The following is a 21,583-nucleotide window of genomic DNA, read 5'->3' on the forward strand; positions in this document are numbered from 1 at the left end:
CGTATGGTGTAACTCACTGGCCCTATGAACACCTTCCCTTGTGCTAGTTCTGTAACTGCAAAAGCAGCTTGACTCCGGAACAAAGTCCTCCAGATCTGAAAGCAAAGGTGCATTTACCAACAGAAGTCAAGTTGCTGAGACCTCGAAGGGGGACAATGTCTGGAGGAAGGAATGTGGGAGCCTGCTGTGTTCAGAGTGATGCTGACAGTGCTTGCCTTTGTCAGTGCTTTAAGAATTATGCCACCTAGAAGCAAGCAAGCATACAGCACTCAGCGGTAGCAGCAGTAGTTAGGTGATGTACTGCTGCTGGCACCTGTGCGTACGTGAGAAAAAAATATGTGCGACTTGTAACTGTCATTTTATTTCCCTGCCAGGTCTGGGACCAGTCTTCGGTGTAAGTCTCAGCTAGACAAAGTTACTCATCTTGACCTGCAGGAAAAAAAAGGAAATACACTGAGTATATGCACTCCATATGTCTGCTGCCCAGTTACCAAAACAGCATTCCTGGGCCAAAGCTCGCTCCGCACTGGGAGACGTGACGCTTTTGAAGATTGTTCGCATCTCAGTTAATTTCTCTGCACTTTCCTGCACTCCTGTTTTTGCACTTTGTACTACTGTTACTCTTTCAAGCAGTTCATGAACTTTTTGTATTCACTTTAGTCCCTAGTAGTTCATCAAGGAAATTAAACGGGACTAGAGTCCCACCCCAGGTCTTTACTGTGGTTAGCACCCCTTACCAGATAATTGATGATAGTTCTGAAACACGCTGGGAATGCCTGGTGGCCTGGAACCAGAAGGGCCAAGGTGAGTGAGTCTTTCAATAGAAGGTGTGATTGGATATTCTCTACAGAACACAAGAAAAATTACTTCTGATTAGTCTGTTCACCTGCCACTTCTGAAAGTTATTTTGTTCTCACTAAAATTGCTCTAGAGCAGCTCTGATGGGGAGGGAAGAACCCTGCTTTAAACGATCCCATGTGCCCGGCCCTGAGACAAAGTGCATTACCTATAAGCTACTGGGGTGTAAGACTTTATCCAGGTCTTCTGCATGACAGTTCACTGCATGCTGCTGCACCATCACTGGCTGCTCTCTCCTTTTAGGTTGCTTTGCTGAGTAGTGTATTGTACCTCACTTGTAAATTAACTGAAACCTTTAGATTACGCTGCAAAATAACCGTTAAATACTCTGGAAATTTGGCAACGAAGAGTTAACAAGCCTTATTCTATGACAAGAATTACAGTCACGCTTGTGTTCTCCTCTCAGCGTTGAACACGGTCCCTTCGGAAATGACACCGTAGTCCCGACAGTCTCGCATCCCCCAGAGAGAAGAGCAGCCCAGGCCTGGCTCTTCCCGTGATCTGTAACTTGTCGTACAATAAGAACCAAATGTCATGGCACAAGAGGATACTCACAATGAACAGCTTTAGCGGTTACTGAACACACCTTCACCTTTGCTTCTGCGTATCTAACCTCGAGCCATTTATTGCTTTCTATTCTCTTTTGCTGTGAACATGAAGCAGAGAGCAAATGATTTTCAAAGCAGGTTTTGACCATTCAATCTGCAATAGCAACATTCTAAGTGAACAACCATGTTCTTTACAACTGGAAAGAGCAAAACTGCATCCAGTCTTCCCTTGGCCACACTCTTAAACTTCTGCTAGTCCCTCGCAAGCCTGTGCTAACCTGTTCTAGAAACCCATAAAAATTCAAATGCCTTGTCAGTGTCCTTTGGCGAGTTTCATGAATATTGTATTCCGTTCTCGTCTGTTAGGTTATTTTAGGTCAGATGATTTGGCAGGAAACTTGCTGAAAGTTTTTGTCTCCTGGTCTGGATATTTTGAAAGGTCACTGAGATCAGTCTTTAAATCTTTGCATCTCATGGAAGATCTTCAAGACCTCAGAAATGGGCTTGTTGAGTCCTGAAAGTGTATATCTTGTCTTGTTCGTGAAATGCTTCCTGCTATAGAAATAGCTCAAAGGACTGTACATATTTACAAGAAACTTTATATTCGTAACAAAAGGGAATTGAATTGGTTTCTACTTTTTTATTGTAAACTGTGCGTTTTTCAACACTAGCTTTTTGTTTTAATGGTGGTTGTGGACAGCCATCTTCAGACACTGGAGGGGCCTCAGCTTAGTCCTCCTCGCTCCCATGAAGAAATATTGTAACATTAAATTGCAATTGAAGCTTGTTAGCATAAATGAGGTTTTAGGTCTCTAAAAGTACAGGATTTTTCTTCATTACCTTTTTATTATTGACAAGGGAGGGAACCAGAGGGACAGTTCAAAGCTCCACCTGGAAAGTATTGAACTTTGTTGTTGAACAATAACCAAATAAAACAAATAACTATCTTGACTGGCATGGTGAAATGAACGCTTCCTTCTATATAGAGTAACACTGAGCCATCCTACCATTGCACCCAGCATTAGAGGCTGTGTAATCTATAGGTGTCAAAGCTTACCAAAGAGCTAACCTTGAACAATATTTAGCATTTTAATAGTCGTTATTCCCTGAACAAGTAGCATAAGTGGCTTCACAAAAACAAAGCATGTTCATGTGAACTAAAACAGGTGGATTTGTCCAAATATTTTACTAGAGCAGCAGTCAGCTGCAAACACCTACAGCTAAATTCTGCCCTAGTGATACGGGCAGAGGTGAGACACGTGTGAGTATCTGGGAAAACAATCTTGCCCTGGTAAATGACCCACACATCTTGAGCTGGAAAAAACCATCATCTTAATTAACAACAGTGTGATCTAATGACAGGTTTGGGATTTATCCCAGCAGTGTACTGGTAGCAAAGCAGACGGAGACAATTACTCATCCCACCGCTGTAATATGCTGGTGCTTTAAGGCCTAATAGCTGCAACTTTAAAAAAAAAAAAAACATTCACAAATCAAGTCAGATTGAGTACAACCTGCAGAGTTACTGTACATCTTAACATACACCTGCTGGGAAAACTTGCTAGATCAGACTTAAATGTAAATACATCTATTTTTAACTGAACCAGTTTTTACAGGGTCTGAAGTATTCTTTCACAGGAAGAGGTTTTTAATATTCACACTGCTGCCTACAGTAACTTAATTTGTCCTCCTACTGTTCAGTGTTTTTGGTTCTGTGCACATACCCACCTCCTTACCCCCAATAAAAGGTTTGTTGGAGGGTGTGGGGGTGGGTTACTAATAGCTCCTCTTACATTTTGGTCTACATGACATTCTTCATGAAAATGCGCTACATAAAACCCAAGCTGCTTGATTTATCTATTGTGCCTACTATCTGATGTATATGATGAAATGCTAACTTGTTAAATGTTCCTTTCTTTCTATTTTACTGTGCACAAAGAATACTTATTTAAAGCTCATTGTTGCAGTCCTATGATGCATGATCAGAATTGTAACAAAACTAAAATAATCCAGAAACTGGTGGAGTAAAAAAAAATTATTTATTGAGCCTTTTGATTACCAAGAACCCTGCACAAATCCACAGTCAGCTTGACCACCACACACTGTGCTGAAATTCAGGGGGTCGGGGAGGGCAGGGAACTCTTGTTATTTCTGCTGTAGACACAGAACGTAACGGCTTACTCAAGAGTCCCAAAAAATGACTATAACAAAAGTCTCTGCATCTACCTTAAAAAAAATGTGCTCTCCTAGCAACAGCCAAGAATAAACATAACAGCACAGACTGGGAGCTGTGGGTGGGGAATGTAAGTGAGCTAATAAATCCAACTCTTGATCCAGCTTTTGCCTTTGGAGGGATCTGATTCATCCCATTACAATAAGGGAACACAGTGTGATTAATCTAATTCATTCACCTGTCAAGCAGAAAACAACCTAGCAAAAAACCCCCAAAAGACCCCCCCACACACACCCCCCAAACCGCCCCCCCCCAGCAAAAAAACAAACTAACCAGCCTACCTCTTCCTTCATCAGCCCCCTGCCCTGGCAGGAGCCAGCCCTCCCGCAGATGCTCCTGCTGAAGAGAAAGGGAGTTGGGGGGCTGCTGCAGCTTACCTGGAGGAAGGCCATGGCTCCCGGGAGATGTTCCTTGAGGCCATAGGTGCCAGGGGAACACCACACCTCCATCACCTTGCCCTGCCCCTGTCTGGGAGAGGTCCTTGGGCCTGAGGGCAGCTGTGCTCACTCACCCAAACGAGCAGAGGAAGGTGGAGGTGATTATGGCACGATTACTCTTGCAAGCCCTCAGGTGATGTGCGGGGCTGCTTGCAGGTCACAAAGCCTGGGCCACTTCACCCTGGTTTCTGAGGCAAACAAGCAAAGATTTTTTGGAGCTGCAAAAGCTAATGGTGCAGCACCGGCTGCAGACCAGGTACCAAGTGCTCTACCATCTGAGACACGGCTATAGCCTGCAAATTTAAAAAAAAAAAAAAAAAAAAAAAAAGCTCTCTATAAAATAATTGGTTCTGTCCTGTGGTTCCACCATACCAGCACTGATGAAAAGCCTGGAGTGAGTCATGCATATATGTAATTGGAAAAAAATCCACAAAGCTTAGCAAGAACTAATGAGACAGAGTCCATAAATACTGTTAAGTAAGTCTAGCATACTTTCACCTTCCTTTCTGTTCTCCATTTTGCAACATTTCAGCTTTAGTGTTTGACCTGTGAAAAATTTGTTTTGCAACTGAAGGAAAAAAACAAACCACAAACCAAACTTACTAAGCTACCTCTAAGGTCCTCTCTTCTTCTAGCAAAATAAAAAAAAAAAATTCTAGGTCATTCAAATGAGAAATTTGTGGTATCATTTCCCTGCTGGCAGTAAAAGCATTTAAGAGGACTCACTGCGCATTTAAGAGGACTCACTGCATGACTTCTGTCTGCCAATACACTCTCACATCTACTTTTCTTTGAACGCAGCTGAAAAAATTCCTTCCAACACTTGCCTCTCCGCTGCTGATGCTTAGTCTACCAAACAGACTCCGTTCTGCACAAACGCCTTCACCGAGTTTGCTTCCACAGCATGTCACCTGCATTTGGCATCCTGCAGCGCCCAGCTCAGCCCCATCACGAGATCCCAGAGCACTTACCGCCGGTGCCTTGGCCCACGGTGCCCGGCCAAGCGCTCCCAGCCCACTGCGCACACCCCTTGGCTGCGCCGTATCCACCAAGCAAAGGCATGAGCACAGCCTTGCCCACCACTCCTCAAGCTGCAGGCTGCCAGCCCTCCTTCAGTTCACCAGGCAACGCACCGTGACCGCTTCTATTACCCGACAGCAGAGCCTGTCATCAGAGACCCCAACACATCGCTTCCGTGCAACAGCTCTGTTGTGCTACAAGACATCAGGCACTAGTGCGCCTTTGCTGCCGCCATTACGGAAGGAGAGGCCATTATTTAATGACAGCATCATCAGGCAGGGAACTGACAAAGAATGGCTGTGGTCACCCGCTGATCTGCCAGCACATACTTCTGCATTTGAACATCCAGGTGTTTTGACTGAGTGAGTTTACACTTCAACAAAAGGCAATCCTGTTGAATTAGTTAACTGGAACTGTTCCAACCCACTCTTCCTTCTCTGCTATTGATGCACCTTTGTTTACTGCCCCGACACAACCAGCTCAAGATAAAAGAAACCTCTACCTCCCCAGGCCCCAGCAAAGCCCACAGGCCTCCCTGCAGCATGTGCTGCTCTGCAGCTACCAGCCCCAATCCCACAGCCTCTTCCCTGACCTCCTCACAAGTAAGTCAGCATTTTCTGGTGCCGATAAATATTACAGAGGGTGCACAGCCTACTCCAGCGCCATACACCTGCCTGTGACACCACAAACCATATCCAACCCGCAATCACACGCTGTCAAGAAGAAAGGCTTGGGAAAAACGTCTGCTTGAAGAGTGGCTGGCTGGAACAGAGAGAAGCCAATGGGAGGCTTAAGACCAATACCAAGTTTTTCAGCCCTAAGGAACTGACTGCTGGAGCTTTTTACGCAATTGTTCTTCCTGTAAGCTTTACATCACAAATACACACTAACACCTCCCTCATCTTATTTACTGATTAACTGCAAGCGAACAAGGTGTTTCAAGCTGCATCTATGAATGAAAAGTTGCACAATCCACCAAGGCATAAAACTGCAATCAGGCACTCATAGGTTACAAAAGAGTAACAACTAAAGGAAGCTGAGGTTACCAAAGATGGGAAGGATAATAACAAAGCAAGTCACCCACTTTTCTTGAAAATGTTTTATTTGTTTCTAAAGAGGCTGAAAACAAAAGCAATTCCATATTTCAGAATACCAAATACTATCCATAGCACAGAACGAAGAAAGAGTTTTCAGAGAAAACCATTGCACTAGACCCGGATCTACTCGGCTACTTAGGATATTGCAACAAGGCTAGTGAGCAGATCCGAGGATGGCAAACCACCCTTCCACTGTGGCTGGTTCCACTGAACGCTGGCTGCTGCAGCTTTTGTCCCCACTCAGACTCCTTACCAATTTGTGCAATGTGCTCTTCCCCACAGTCGGACAGGGGCTGGTTATCATTGGCACAGTCGCTGGCACTCGCAGGCACCAAAAACAAACAGAGGGAAGGACCCAGCAGGTCACTTCCTGAGCTGGTTCCTCCAGGGCAGGCCCGAGGCACACTGGCAGGCAGTTTTGCATTAATGTTGCATTTGTTTTGGGATAAAACAGGCTGCGAGTACCAAGTACAGGCAACCTGGTGCTACTATAATCACTTAGAAAATATAAACAGAATAAAAAGTTGCAGAGATCCCCACAGCCTTGGCTGCAGAAGCACCAGGGATGTTATACCCGTGGTCAATGCTGCAACCTGGAGCAGAGGCCCAGCTCCAGCCCTGGGCACAGAAGGATGCAGTGCTGCTGTATCCAGCGTGCTGCAACTGCTTACACCAAGGGGCAAGTTTGGCCACTGGGAGACGGGTGACTCACAGTCACCTTCAGGCTGTTACTGAAGAACTAATCCCCAAACTGAATACATCGATTTCCTTACGGCTACCTATCCCAGCTTAAGGAAGTCCTTATCAGTGACAGCAAGAGAAACTAGTTTCAAAAAGCAGATTACTGCAAGACACATTTATGATTTACAGAAAAATCCAGCCGTTAAAAACAATTGTCTTTACCAAAATTCCACAGGGGAAAACTTGTATTTCAGTTCTCATGAAGAGAAAAACTACAGAGCTATTCACAGCAGAAACAGTGCACTCCAGTCTACCGTAAAATAAAAATGAACTTGTCGGTGATTTGTGTCGCTGATTTTGCCTAGCAAAGGCTGCTACAAAAAGATCATCAATATTCACACTTATTTCAGCCATACAAGTTTGGAACTTGCTACTGAAATAATTGCGTGTTTGATGAGTTATGAAAGCAGTAATGGGCTTGCTTTTGCTGAGTGTTGAGCTCAAGTAAGATTCCACAAGAATCCTGAACTTTCTAGACTTTGGGCTGGCTTGTTTATTACTTACAGTCTGCCTCACTGCTGAAGGTCTTTAATCTGTTGCTGCCCTCACACTTTTCAGCCTAATTAAATTGCTGTTTTTTTAACTGAGCTGACAACAGGCACTGACACCTTTGCCATCTGTCTAGTTGTCATGAAGCTGCCATCTCCAAGAACTTCCAAGGTGGGACTGGGAAAATAAGGCAAATATAGGAGAACTTGGAAGTCTCAGAAACAATATGAAATCGGAGTTCATTTGCTACAGCACAGAGCAGGAATAAATTTGGTTAAGAGAAGAATTTTTTTCCCCCGAGACTGCACTAGCCCAGAACAATTGGTCACAAACTACTGTGATGCTCATATTGGCTTGTACAGCAAAGTAGTCACATATTTCTTCTTGTAACGATGCGTAGCACTAAGCACCATCACTCCATCCTACAGGAGATGGAAAACAAGTGAGCATATTACATGGTTATCTAAAAGCTGCAAGTGTGAAGAACATGCCCTGGTCTCTCACCTTGATAGAAAGTGCGTAGAGGTGGTTCAGCATGACATGGTTGGGTTCAGGGAGCAGAGCAGGATCGCACTGGAAAAAAGAGAAAGCGAGACAGTGTGAAAATAACGGAACTCACAGTTTACTCATCACAGCTGATGAGTGATAAACACCGTCTGTAACTAGCCATATCCTCAAATACATCACACCACTTCTTACACCGAGTTCATCAAGAAACGTAGACAAAGCTTCAGAACAATCCAAGATCCCTCCAGGGTGAAACCCTCTGCATCCTCACTGCAACCATAAAACAGACCTCAATTATTTCTTATGTGCTTCTGACATTTTAATAGTGTTGCAGTGGGAAGATTAGGGTTTCTGGGAGTAAAACAACAATCTAGTTTTCTTTTCAATTTTGAAGAGAGTCAAGTAGAAAAATAAATTTACTTCAGATGGATCCACCTGGACGTATACAATAAGGAATTTATGAACATGGCAACTATTCTAAGGTTTTTCCTTGCCTGTCCCCTGTCTGTACCCAGGTTTTTCCCCATCTGTTCACAACCTCAAGGCCATTATTCAGCAAAACAAACTAATGTACTCACAGAAATGCCTGTGTCCTTATTCAGGATGACCTGCAACAGGTGGGGCGGAAGAATAGGTGGCGATTTAAAGCGCTCCTCTGCCTTACAAACGTAGGGCTCCTGGTGGTACGGTCCTGGAGGTGAACTTGACAACTCTGCCAGAGAGATGTTAAATATTTATTCTTAAATAGTCTGTAAGAGTATGTGCTCTTTATAGGTACCTTTTTACCACTACTCTAAGTTGCTTTTCACATCCAAAAACATGTGGCCAAAAGAAATCAATGGCATGTAGTACAAGAACTGTAGCAGCTGATGCAGTGCCAGAGGATCAGTCACTGCCCAAGAAGTGATTTAAGATGTCCAAAGTCTGTCTGACTTGAGACTAGCTGTGAAGATGTGGGAGGCCAAGGGCCCTACTGCACTCCAGAACTTCACTGCCCAGCACTTCTCCAGCAAACACTTAATGGTAAACATTGCTCTACAATGTTACCTCCAAGGGAAGCGCTAAAAACATGGTACACACAGGTAAAAAGCATGTATTAATCCTGTACAGGGACAGGGTAAGAGAAAGGGCTCTTCAGAGTGTAAAACAATATAATGAAAAGTTGTTACATCTTGTGGCGGGGAAACATTTACTAGAATCTCCTCCTGGCTTCTTGCAGCATCCAAGTCTCACAAATCACACCCTTTCGCCAAAAAGGCTTTCTCCAGGGGAAAGTAGCATAGAGCAAAAACCAACCAAACACACCTTCTGCCTCAGATTCAAAGGACAGGTCTTCTGAGGGAGGATTTAAGGTACTATTTCAACCATGGTCCCCATCCCTACAAAGGTCTATAAAGAACAGGTGGCAAGGCTGACCTCAGAGATGACTCAAGCTAAATCTTACCTCTCTTCTGTTACACTAGAATATGAAACTTGAGACAAAAATATAATTTTTATACTATTCTAAGATTCAGATCATTTATACTAAGCTGAGAGCATATGACATATGACTGAGCCTGTATTAGCACTAAGATGCATCTAAATTCTACCTCTTAATGCGCAACTTCTGACCTCCTCAACCCATCTCCTTAGCAGAGAAAGACTGTATTAGGAGCAGCATAGGCTGTCAACATTGGCTTGATGTCGTAAGGTAGAGACTGATCCACCACTGAGTGCGCCCAAACCAGCCATTTGACATCGCACAGGCAAACAAACAGCTATTAAGCACCCATGACTTCCTCCTAATCAGATCTACAGTAACCTGTGTTGCTCTGTCAGAGGCTTCCTCCTTTATGCATTCCACATTATTCCTTTGTGCACTTGTGACTCCTGCACACGTCCGTCCACAGGGCCTGACAAACATGTAGATTAATCTATACTGGAGCTTTAACTCCAGATGAAAAGGAAGATGGAATTTTTAACAGCTCTATAAAGTGTAATATAAAATCACCAGTAAGCTCATACCAGACATGTCTGAACATTTCTGGGAGTCCACCATCAAAGCATCAAATACTTCAAAGTCAGTTTTCTTCACCTGTATGATATTGTTGACGGTACCTAGCTGGCTGGTTACTACTGGCTGGGAAGAAACAAGATACAAAAGTCAGAATAAAAAAGCTTGCAGGACTATCAGATTCTCAAAACTACACAATCAGCATTACCAAGAATGAGATATATTGCTTTTAAAATATGCTAGTACCACATATGAAAAGAGCTCACTATTGCTCAGTTAGTGTTAGTTTAAGAGCAAGTACAGGATTTAGGACTGAGGGGGATGCATATCAGTTGAACCTGCTAGGTCCACAGCACTCAATAAATTCCTGAGCTATACATAAGGCTAGGATCAGGTTTGGGCTAAAGTTAACAGTGACAACACAAGGAGCTAACCTTTACTTCTAGCTTCTACAGAGGCTTCAGAGCCAGGCTGAGATCTGCATGGCCTGATGTAGGACACGAGTACACTTGGTATTGCTGGTTACTACCAAAGCTAGGACTGGAGACCGAAGCAGAGGTTTCAAAGAGCTAAATTTACTGCAAGGTGAATTCCCTGAGGTTCTGCAAGGTTTGCCAAGACAACAAGAAGACTGGAACCAGCAGCTGTGAATGATTAGCTCTGAGGCAGGTAGGGATTGCTAGGCAGGCTAAGGTTAAAGCTCATTTTATAGCAGAGGAGGACGAAAAGGACTGGTAGATTTTGGCACAATTACTGGACTATGAAAAGATCCAGAGCAGCAATAAGAACATTCTGGCAGACAGCAAGCACAGCACAGAGAGATTTGGGCTGTCAGCAATGCTACAGTGCTTTAAAAGACAGTTTGGCACTAGACAAGAAAAGCTCACCATATCTTATAAACCAATACCCAAGAGATCTTGTGACCCATTTGTTACAAAAATCTCCTGTCCTTTGAGATTGTCAGTCTGATGCTGCCACCTAGGCCAGCTGGGAGCAGAAATATCTTTATCACCAGCTTAAACAGTCAGTTTCTGTTGTTAACCAACACCTTCTCTCTGAAAAGGCCAGCTATTGGTAGAAAAACCAGCCAGTTTCTCATCTTCCAATGCCTCAATGAATAAATACAGAGAATCAAAGAAAACAATACCTCTGAAGGATCATGCGTCCACTGCCCATCCACAAAGAACTTGTATTGGTGCTCTCCTTCTGGCAGGTCCAGAATTGCCACAAAGTTATTGTGGCTGGAATTTAAGACAAACAAATCAGCCCTGAAATATTCTGAAAAGTACATTGATCTATAAACTGTGACAAACACTGTAACACAGAATATAAGCCTCCTTAACGTGCAAAAACTTAAAAAGGCAGTGCCACATTTAAGAGAATCTCTGATGCAATCTAAAGGTAAAGAATCAAATTAAGGTTAATGTTAATGATAATTTCCTCTGTGACAGTAAGCCCCTACACATTCAAAATTAGTATCCACATTCCTGGCATCAAGTAATTGGCACTGAGCTTTTGTAAAGTCATCTGCACATCTTCACACTACTTGTTAGTACATGAGACCTTATTTTATCTGCGATACTGCTGTTGATGGAACAAGATCAGCTTACTTGTATTTCCTTGCCTTTCAGTATTTGCCATCATAAATTGCATTTCACAAATGCCTATGAAATAAATGAACAATGACTAGAAGATGAAAGCAGCAACTCAATACTTCTGAGTTACTTTAGGTCTGAATAGCTGCTGCTTTGTAATTTTGATACTCCTGTGCTGTGAACTTCCTGATTCTTCAGAAGTCTTTACCAGCATCTCAAAGAAGCTGAGAAACAGTGGATGCTATGTGAACAATTCAAACAGGCCACACAATGCCAGTAGCTCTCTTTACTTCTTCTTCTCAGATAAGGAGCACAAGCATACCACCACAAAGCTGGATTTGAAATTTCAGTTTGGAATAACGAACTCTTCTGCCTGAGCATATTTGATTCAGTAACATGATTTTATCTAGCCTCTAAGGAGGTCCAAATATCTCCTTTCCCAGAATACCTAATCTGACAAGAGGCAAACCTGTCTTTTCTTTTTTTTTTTTTTTTTTTTGTAAAGAGACATTTTTGTCCTTCTTCCAGATTCATTTCACCATTTCCCGTCTCCCAGGCTTTCTACTTAAGAGTATGACGGTAATACTGATGTTCCATTGGCCTTTTTTCCAGCTCCTGTCTTGATAATTTATTTCACATTGTTCATGCACAGAACAATCCTCCCATACCATTTTATCAGGCCACTATGCTCCTCCCTCAAGTCTCCTAAGAAATTAAGACACTTCTGCAACAATGACAATGCAGGTAGTCACTCACTGAGATAAGAAACACCAGAAATTAGCAGGAGACGAATCTTTCATGAATATGTCATCGTTGACAGACAACAGGTCTCAGATCAACAGCTAAATTCAGACTCTCCACCACCCATTAAGTTTTAAATTTTTGAGAAAACATTGGTTTAAATAAAATACTTACTCAGGTACTGAATTAAGCAGAGCTCCAGAGCTCTCTGGAAGGAAAAAGCACTTGGTACTTTAACACAGATTTGTTCTCTCGTTCATGTAGTTTACCAGCAGTATCACAGGTTCATTTTCCTAAGCAGAATCTGGACCCTTTGAGCTGGGCAAAAGCCAATGATATGGCAAGAAAGTACATGTGCCATCAAAGACACTATGCTTAAAACTAACTTCACCTTACATATCCCAACTCCACCCCAGGTAGCAGACTGCACAACAAGGATTGTTTCAGGTCATTCACGCATGGTGCCTAGTGAACAAATCACTCCAAAATTGACACACAGCTCAACTTTCATCCTGTGCCATCCAAGAATCAAAAAGTCAGACTCTCATCAAGAGCTTGAGAAGCGAAGCAGGACAGTAGTAAATCCAAGCACAATACCAATCTATCAGCTGACCACCTTTCTCACTGCACTAAGCATTCCCAGCCCATGGGGAATATCACCAATACAGCAGCAGCAGTTTATTACCTCCTTGTCAGAGGAATTTTACTCCAGTTGTTGAAGGACCCAGATAAATAAACTTCTTTCCCTCCTCCAGTCCAGCGAAAGACTGTTGGTCGAGCTTGAGTGGGAGTTTTATCATTCACTTCCAGATCTTGTTGCCAAGCTAGGAATTCTTCTTTCTCCAATGGAGCCTACAAGCACAATGTCTTAATCAAAAGGATTCTTTCCTGGCAGACTTAGACAACCTGTATTTTACTGACAGCATTTTTGCGCTCAGGCACGATTCTCTAAGGTACAAGTCTACAAGTAGTTTTTGTCAGATGGAGATTAGAAACAGCATTTCTAGATACTGTTCACAAATTCATTTGCACAAGTTCTGCAAAGATGTCAAAGCCTTCCAAATTTGCAGAAAGAGTGGAAGGCAAAATAATCCCCTGCCCTCCAGCCTAAATTAGGCTAAAAAGAAATGACTTGAGCTCACAAGAGTTTTCAAAATACACAGATAAAAGAAGAGGGAGAAAAATAATTAAGAAGAAATACACTTAAGCACAAATACCATAGGCACAAAATTTGTAGTTGGCAGAAGGATTATGAATTGTCTGTAGGAAACAGCTCTGTCCAGCAGTCAAAATCTAAGCGTAATTTTCTGTTAGATATTCTTAGGAAACACGATACACAGCAAGGCATTTCTAACAATCCATCTAATACTGAGCAAAAATCCAGTTAACTGATCTTTTAATATGGAAAATAACAGACAGGTAAAACATCACTGGTGACTGCAAGAGCATTAAGGATCTGAGGGAAGCTGGGGCACTGTACCTAGAACTCGGGAAGAGCTTTGAGCCAGCTACATTTTAGTTTTTCTACAGTTAATTCTTGCTGCAAACCATGACATTACGCTCATTATATCTGCTTGAACACCAATGCAATACCTCTCCTTAGCGTGGGAAACAAGGGAGACAGTCAGTTTTGTGTGTAAACTCAGTGACAGAACTACGGAAGGATGTTAAGAGCACCACAACTAGACAGCATTCCCAAGCTAGCAAAGTTAGAAGACAAGAACAAACCAGCAATACCTTCATTTCCTCTGAATGGAACAAGTCTGCATCTTCAGGACTGTCCATTAGAATTTTTGGTCTATCACCCTCTTTTGTACTGATGGCTCCTCCTGAGTTGTCACCTCGGGATGCCTTATGGCCATGACGCTCCAGTCCAGCTCGCTCGCTGCTTGTGTTCCCCATTTTTAATGGCCTAAAAGAGCAGGAAAAGACAGATTAGCACACGTACTTCTGAAGCCAGAATGCCAGTAGGCAGGAAAGCAGGCTCATCAGTAGACCTGGGCTCTGTTTCTGAGTTGAAGAGTCTAAGAAACTTGAGTAACCCCAAATGCTAGAATCTTAAAATTATAACAAACTCAGAACAAAGACACTAAATGACAACTTTTAGCTACTCTTGATAATGTGCTACAGTTCAATATCCTAGCATCTCTGCAACTCAGCCACTCTAAAAGTTGACCAAGCTGGTATCTGTCACTGCAGCACATTGGTATTCTGTCTTGCCAAGCTAAGTGCTTGTTCTTCTCTCTTCTGAATACCTACACATACAATGTTCTACCACATCAACAGAAACATCAGCAGAACTTTCTGTCAGAATGCTTCAAAAACAGCCTACTAGAAATGTGACTTCACTAGGAAATAAAAAGTTAGCTGAGGTGGCAGCCTGCTGAGGATCCTTACAGGGGCCGGCTGCGGCTCTGAAGCGCAAACAGCACAGTCCTGCTGGTGCTCCGCTGGAGACTTCCTCCAGTCTCTGCTTTTCTCTGGGAGAGGCAGGGGCCTGCTATGCAAGAAACGCAACACTTCTTCCCGCTCCACAGCCCATGTGGCCACATCCAGAGGCAGAACGGATGAGACTAGATGCACATGCCATATCTTATCTGAAAGACTACTTACAGGCGAAGAGCAGCAACTTAGGGGCAGCCAAGGGGACCGTCTGGACCCATACAAACAGGCCCTTGGAACCGTACAAACAGACCCTTGGAGCACACCCAGCAGGATACAAGCACACGTATGGGATATCGTTCTGTCCCCTGTAAGCTCAGATTATGGACATTGCCCAACATTCAACCGTACAGATCTCGGCTCAGTCACAACCTGGCAGTCTCGGCACGCGTGGCTTAAGTAAATAAACAACTAAACAGGTAATTCGACGACAAAAATTAAGCATAAATGCAAACGTTAAACAGCTACGTGAAATTTCAACAGCTTTGCGCATCCATTCCGTATCTGCTTTAAGCGGCGACTCGCTGATTCTGCGAGACGGACTGTTGAGAAGGCCCCGGTGAAATCCCACAGCCCCTCAGGGTCTCATCAGCAGACACACCTCCGCGCCGTACCTGCCGGGCCGCCTCAGGCCCCGAGGCGGGCAGCCGGGCAGTCACCGCCTCCGCCACCCACCTCTCCCCGGCCCGGTTCCCCCGCAAGCGCCCAGCAGGGCGGTTACAAAGGCCGCCGGGGCTGGCACCGCCGGCAGGGAACCCACCTCCCACCTTCCGAGCCCACCGCCGTCCCTCCACCGCCGCCCCGGCGCTTCCGCTTCCGTCCGGCCGTGTGCCCGCGCTGCCGCCCCGGGGAAGAACCCGAGCCCGGCGCGCAGGTTCCGGCGCCGACCCCGGCCCCAGGCAGGCGGCCCGCGGGGCCTGCAGCAGCCCAGAGCCGTCCGCGGCCGCTCCCGGGTCCGTCAGGCCCCTGAGGCCAGGCTCGATGCTGACTGTCCCGCCAGGGCTATCCCATACCCGCTGAATATGACTGCTAAACTGGTGCCTTAGGTACGAGGTCAGGGGGGAAGCGTGGTGGCTCTTTACCTGCCTCTCGGAGCCGTTTTCTCCAAATCATCACCGCAAGGAGGTTTTGGATCTGCAGGAGAGTTGCAGATGAGTGAGCACGGGGCCGCGGGAGCTAGGCAATAAATGCATTTCCCCTCTTCGTGAAACGGGAGCAAGAGCCAGCTGAGTGGACGCCGACCATTGGGTGGTCCAAGCAGGCTGTGAAACCACCGGCACATGGCTCTCTTTCCTCTGAGGAAGCAGAGGTGGAAATTTAAGTCCTCAACTGATAAGTGTTTCCCAAATTAAATTACACTCGTATATTTCTCTAACATATTTCTCTAAGCATTTCCAATTACACTATCTCATTTTACCCTTTGCTCTTCATCAGCTGTTGCTGTCTTTCTTCCACTTTTCTAACAGGCATGAAGTTGGGAGGATTGCAGGTTCCTGGATTGGCAGTTCTCTTTACAAGGAAATGGTTGGTTTTTCCTTAACCAGTCAAAGCAACCTGCAAACAGACAAAAGGATTCCTACCAAATTGAAGTGTATCCTTGTGGCGTGCTGTCATGTTGTGGGAAGAATTCTGCCAGGATAGACAGATTCACCATGCCTAATCGCGAGTGCACGGCTGGCTCCCACAGTATGTTTTGAAGAACAGCTGCTCCTAGTTGTCTTTCGTGGGTAGAATACCTCGGCACAGGACAGCCTGCCAGAGGGGGTGTGAGGGGAATGTGTGTGGGCAGCTCTTCCCCAGCCCCTGCAGAACAGTTACCCTGCTATAAAATGCAGCTGCTGTTATTTTGATATTTCACACAGCTTAGCACTCCTGCATTCTTTGTCTCCAAACCTGATTGTTTTCTTCTCCCCAGTTCTTTTTTGGCCAGCACCAATGCACATGCCTCTGTGTGTGCTGGTTATGTCTGCAGAACTGTCTGCGGCATAGGCTGGAGACACATGCTACCATGTCGTGTCCACCACTTGCCTAGTAGGACCATTGTGATGATCTGCACAACAGCCAGCCAGAAGTACCTTCACTTTGGGGCCCATCCTCACTTCTTTGCAATGGTTTTTGTTACTTCTGAGAACCACAGATAGGCAATAAACGGCAGGATAAGGACTGCTAATAGCTCACAAGGCTGTGGGAACTAGTCTGTGGGAGGTCCAAGCATTATTCAAAGTTCTGGTATTAAAATGTGACGGTTCCTCCCCACACAGTGATGAACCATCCATCCATGGTGTGCTACATGCCAAAACCTTCGGGAGTTACTGGCCTGCGGACAGGACAGAGGCAACGGACACAGGCATCTCAGCCTCTTGGTGGTTGGGCTTCACTGTTGCTTTCTCCTTCTTTTCCCCTGACTGCTTCCTCTTCAACCCCAATTCTTGTCTTCCCTCACTGTCAGTCGTGACAGGTGGGTGTAGCACAGTCCTAGAGCCTGTAACTCTTTTTTTGTGCGGTGCCTGGTCCCTATGAATTATGACGGCTGGATGACATTACACCATGAACAATGAGTCTTATGTGGGGGGCTTACCACTGCCGCCCACTAAATCATCGCCCTACCTCCTCATGGGCATGCTTGTATGCATGGTTCTCACGTGTCTGGGAGTATTGTATTGTTTTCTCCTATCAGCCTCAGTGGGAGCCCAATTCCCTCACACCTGTTAATGCAGGAGATGTGGGAAGCGAGAGATTAGCTGAAGACATGCCGCAAGGGCCTGGCAGAGCTCATCCACCCACTGATTTTCTGGAACCCTGGAGTTTTGCTCCTCCCTTTAACAGCATCTTTGACTTTTTGCCTCCTTCCATGCTCTGCAACCTGAAGGGCATAAAAACTCCCCCTTTTCCACTCCATCCAGGACCAGCCTCCACATTCCAAAGGAAGACTACAAAATACCTTTTCTACTTCTGCCCCTTTACATACCTGTCTTAACCTTCTTTTTCTTACTGCCAGATGAGGATGTAACAGATGGGGAGCTGGTTCACATTCTTCCATCAAGGCTTCCATATGTGTCACAAATGAGGTTCCTGGTTAACTTCCCTAGTGAGAATGTCAGAGGTGTCACTTGCCATTGAAATAATTTATCACAGTTTTCTAAGCTGTCATATCTCTCAGACAGGGGACACAGCAACAGGCCACTCAGGCTTAGCCCTTGCTAAGCACTCCTGATGTTGGTACCAGAATAATTTGCTCCTTAGCTGTTTAGCTGTGTGCATTGCCTTACAATTCTGGGGCATGCCCAAGAATAGTGACTTTAAGCATTTTCACTGAGGAGAGAAAGAATTAGATAAAAATATCCTTCTTGCCTCTGACACTAACTGCCAGCATGACCTTCAAGAAGACTCTTAATCAAAGGAAGGTGATGCTAGGTTGGGTGAATATTGCAAAATCTTTTAGGTAAATACGAATTCAGAACTGCAGATTATTTTGTTTTGGTGTCTTGAGGACCCTGCTTGTGTTCACTACCCACACTTCCATGGAACGAATGCTCATCTTAAGTAAACATTAAATTTATACATCAGAAAAACAAATACGAAATTTTGATATCAGCAATCACACCAATAATGTGAATGCCCTAGGATTTATGGTTGCCTGCTCAGGAAAAAGAAGTGGAATCATGGAAATTGTATGGTGAATCACAACAGCAGTTTGAATTGCAAATGGCAGGCTGGAGAGTAAAAGGATTGGGGGAAAATGTAACTGAATAAGTTTGAATAAGAAATTCCTTTGAAAAAAAAGCACAGTCCACTTTCAGACTGTCCACAACCTATAAAACAAGATAAAAGTAATTGATTAAATGCTTTAACAGGTGTCATGACTGTGCTGCACCACCTCATAGGGCAATGTGAGGTTTTAAAAGGAGACGCTTGTAAAACACCTGCAGGATATGAAGATCTACATGGTCTCTGTGTTATTTATTGTCACTAGCCACAAGCAAAGGTCAGCTCCTTTTTCCCTTATTCACATCTACCTTCTTTAAGAAACACAAACTAGACCTGGCCTGACTATTAAAACTCACACAGAGCATCTTATTCACAAATTAATTTTAAGGCATTTTGGTTCTTGGCTTATAAGATCACGAGACTCAGCAGACTTTGACAAAGTTCTAACAATCCTGACAGAGCACTTTTGGTGCCGTATAGGCTGAGGGGTCAAGTGAAGTGATGTCTTTACTACTGAGTCATTCTACTCCTGTAAAGATATCACTTACTGTCTTTCTTCATCAGCTGACTCATTTTTAAAGAAAGTAAGGACCAAACAGGATAGATCTGAGGTCAGGAGAGACCTATGGTAGGGAAATGTATGTCTTTGATTAAATGGGGCAAATAATGGCCTTCAAACCTTTCAGGCAGAAAAAGTCAAAGCTAAACTTTTGTGCTAGCCCTAAGGAACGGATGGCACTCACCAACCACTTGTGCTCTAGGCCAAAACCTCATTTTCACTGTTTGGATTATCTCCCAGAGTTAGTTAAAATCAAAAGGCAATTAAGCCCCCACTGAACACTGCTTGAGATATGTGTACACAAGGCTGCCATGGCTCACCTTTTACCACACAGCCTGCTCTGGTATGCATCCCTTAATTTCAGTGGAGTTTCCCCTTCTTTTACCCCAGAGTATGTAGTGAAAAAAAAAATGCAGTGGCCTAAAGTCTCAGACTGTACAGTTTAGTGTCCTGATGAATCCCATGATAACCTGGCAAAGTTCTTTTTCCTTGACATGATGCAAGCTTATTTAGCCAAAGAGAAGTCATTGCAAGCAAAGTGGAAGCTGACTCAGCCCTGTGGCTAGATATGACAAAACCAGAAAAGCCAACCTCAGTCATGAGCTGATAGATCAAATTCAGACATGCCATAAATCACATTATAAAGGACACATGAACAAGTGCTTCTTGTAGCTTCCGTGCTGTGGAGAGTGAGTTAGGTGGTAGCAGCAGCAGAATTTACCCTAGAGTTCAAGACAGGATAAATTTAACTGCAGAAACCTTCTGGTTAAATTTCTTGCTATAACTTTCCGTTCTACCTTGGGCTCCCAAGTTTGTTCCTCCATCTTTACATTGGTTGAGTGATCTGTTTCCAAACCCCCGCCTCCTTTTAGGTCACTTCTGAATTTAGCCCATTTTGCCAGGCTGCCAGGGAGTGATGCAGAGGAAGTTGGGCAGCCTCCTTAAAGGCTCACTCACATTTCAGGGACACATGCTATTGCTGTGCATGCAGAACATGCTGTTGCGCTTGGGAAGTGGAAAATTGTGAGAGCACATAAAAATCACCCATAGATCATTGCAACCGTTCTCAACTCCTCTACTCCAACATAACGCTGCACACCTTCAGAGACCTACTAATTAAAAATGAGGTTGGAGATGGGAGGATAGTAAAAGGAAAGCAACATTCAAGCAGTGTTTCAGCCTGAAAGTATTGCCTGTGCAAGACCAAGGGCTTAGTCTCAGAAGAGCTGCAGGTTAGGCAGCAGCCATGCAGACTACCCTGCACAGGCAATGTCTCTGACTTTGCCTGGAGGTATCTCCTCCAAAGTCAGGGTAGGTTCCACATCTATTCAACTTCCTCGTAGTTTACCCCATTATCAGGAGTGAAGGTTTGGCGATATGGACTCTTCCCTTCACAAAACAACACATTCTATAAAGGCTCCAGAACAGCTGTCAGGTAACTAGGATGTGGCTTACCAGCTTGGCCCTGAATCAATCCAGTGAATTTCTTTGTATTTAAATCTTACTTGCTTTGGGGAATCCAGTCCTTCAGATGCATTCTCTTGCACATAGGTGCACACACAACGCACACAAAGTAAAAAGTAACTGGGAAGATGACCCAGTCTCTCCCTTACTGATGCAAATCAGTAACAAAATCCATCTTAACTGGTAGACAAAGTTAGGGTCCAGGTAAAGAAATGAGCCTAGAGAGAGATGCTTGCACACTGTTCCAGCAGGTGCATCTGGACTGATTCTTGAGAGTGATAGACGCTGTGGTAGCAATCGGATACAACCTATCTCCATGCTGACAGGCAGAACACAGTTCACACTGTGAACACATATCCAAAGACACAGGTACAAAAGCAACAGCTTCTGGAGCCTCAAGCCACACTGTTCATGGATCGTGGTTGCAACCACATAAATTGAAGAGCCAGCGCTGATCTTCAAGTCACAAGCTGTAAACTCCTGGGTGTGCCTGCAGGGAGGCACCCTAAGAATTTAATTTCATATTGTCCCCTTGATTTTTTTTTTGCTGTGCAATCTGATGAAACATACACCGCATGTTGTTTAAGCGTCTGGCTGACCCCCTTCATACGGCAGCAAAGAAACTCCTCTTATATTTAGAAGCCCTCTTCTAGGGTTACATATCAAGATACATTCACACTGCTGTTTTGCAGAATGCAGCTGCCCTGTAAGAAGTGAAAGATGCTAACATGATCCAGGAGCTGAGGCCAGCAATTTCAAGTTTCCATCTGTCTCTGCCTGTAATACATGCAGGAAGGAAAAGAGAGCTGGACTTCAGGCATTAGTTGGTGCCTTCAGCATGCAGGAAGACTGCATCAAAAAAATGGAAGCCCAGAGCAGCTTTGTGGAAGGAAGAGTCTGTTCTCCTGCCCAGGACACAGATGTTGAGTTGAAATACGTTTTACCACTTTTTCCCCCGCTATTTCATGAAATAACATCATTCAGCACATTCATGTGACAGCTCTTTTTTTCTTTCACCAAAAAATGGTTAGGTGCAATGCAGAATAATAATGGGCCAAATCCAAATCTAGATGCATGATGATGTAGAAGAGGTAATTTCCAGAGCCTGCCATAGATAATGAAATTTGTTTATATGTCCCTCAAAATATAAA

General features: G+C 44.3%; 2 protein-coding genes and 1 long non-coding RNA gene across 9 annotated transcripts in view; 2 read left to right on the forward strand and 1 right to left on the reverse strand.

Moving 5' to 3' along the window:
• The window catches only part of CIT (citron rho-interacting serine/threonine kinase), a 73,516-nt gene extending 71,159 nt beyond the window's left edge, over positions 1-2,357 (forward strand). For both annotated transcript variants that reach the window (XM_069795275.1, XM_069795276.1), the window contains exon 48: positions 375-2,357. In XM_069795275.1, coding sequence (XP_069651376.1) covers positions 375-398 — 24 coding nt within the window. In that variant the 3' untranslated portion in view covers positions 399-2,357. The remainder of the gene's footprint in view (positions 1-374) is intronic.
• Positions 2,358-6,180: 3,823 nt separating this feature from the next.
• Positions 6,181-15,805, reverse strand: PRKAB1 (protein kinase AMP-activated non-catalytic subunit beta 1). 6 transcript variants are annotated; one of them, XR_011326695.1, is made up of 9 exons: positions 15,784-15,805; positions 13,997-14,171; positions 12,945-13,111; positions 11,071-11,164; positions 9,935-10,049; positions 8,509-8,642; positions 7,928-7,996; positions 6,858-7,845; positions 6,181-6,786 (listed from the first exon to the last, which is right to left on the reverse strand). XR_011326695.1 is itself a non-coding variant. In XM_069795300.1 (8 exons), exons 2-8 carry the CDS (start codon positions 14,159-14,161, stop codon positions 7,768-7,770), a joined length of 822 nt encoding a protein of 273 aa, XP_069651401.1. In that variant the 5' UTR covers positions 14,162-14,171; positions 15,784-15,805; the 3' UTR covers positions 6,181-7,767. The 6 variants fall into 6 exon arrangements, 5 of the variants coding, with proteins under 5 accessions (XP_069651401.1, XP_069651402.1, XP_069651405.1 ...); XM_069795300.1 differs by having other exon boundaries at positions 6,181-7,845; XM_069795301.1 differs by lacking the exon at positions 15,784-15,805 and adding an exon at positions 15,462-15,559 and having other exon boundaries at positions 6,181-7,845.
• On the forward strand, positions 15,559-16,990 carry LOC138687502 (uncharacterized). Its single transcript, XR_011326700.1, has 2 exons — positions 15,559-15,747; positions 16,168-16,990. It is a non-coding gene; the product is annotated as an uncharacterized lncRNA (long non-coding RNA).
• Positions 16,991-21,583: the final 4,593 nt, after the last annotated feature.

The sequence above is a fragment of the Haliaeetus albicilla genome, chromosome 10, assembly GCF_947461875.1.
Source record: "Haliaeetus albicilla chromosome 10, bHalAlb1.1, whole genome shotgun sequence".
NCBI classification, from domain to species: domain Eukaryota; kingdom Metazoa; phylum Chordata; class Aves; order Accipitriformes; family Accipitridae; genus Haliaeetus; species Haliaeetus albicilla.

Bases quoted from the DNA above. Each gene is read 5' to 3' on its own strand.
- PRKAB1 (XM_069795300.1), bottom strand. From the start codon at position 14,161: ATGGGGAACACAAGCAGCGAGCGAGCTGGACTGGAGCGTCATGGCCAT. The intron at 11,165-12,944 runs GTAATAAACTGC...CTTAAATTCCAG, and splicing joins AAAATTCCTCTGACAAGGAG to CCACAATAACTTTGTGGCAA. The intron at 7,997-8,508 runs GTGAGTACATTA...TCTTTTTTCCAG, and splicing joins ATAAGGACACAGGCATTTCT to TGCGATCCTGCTCTGCTCCC.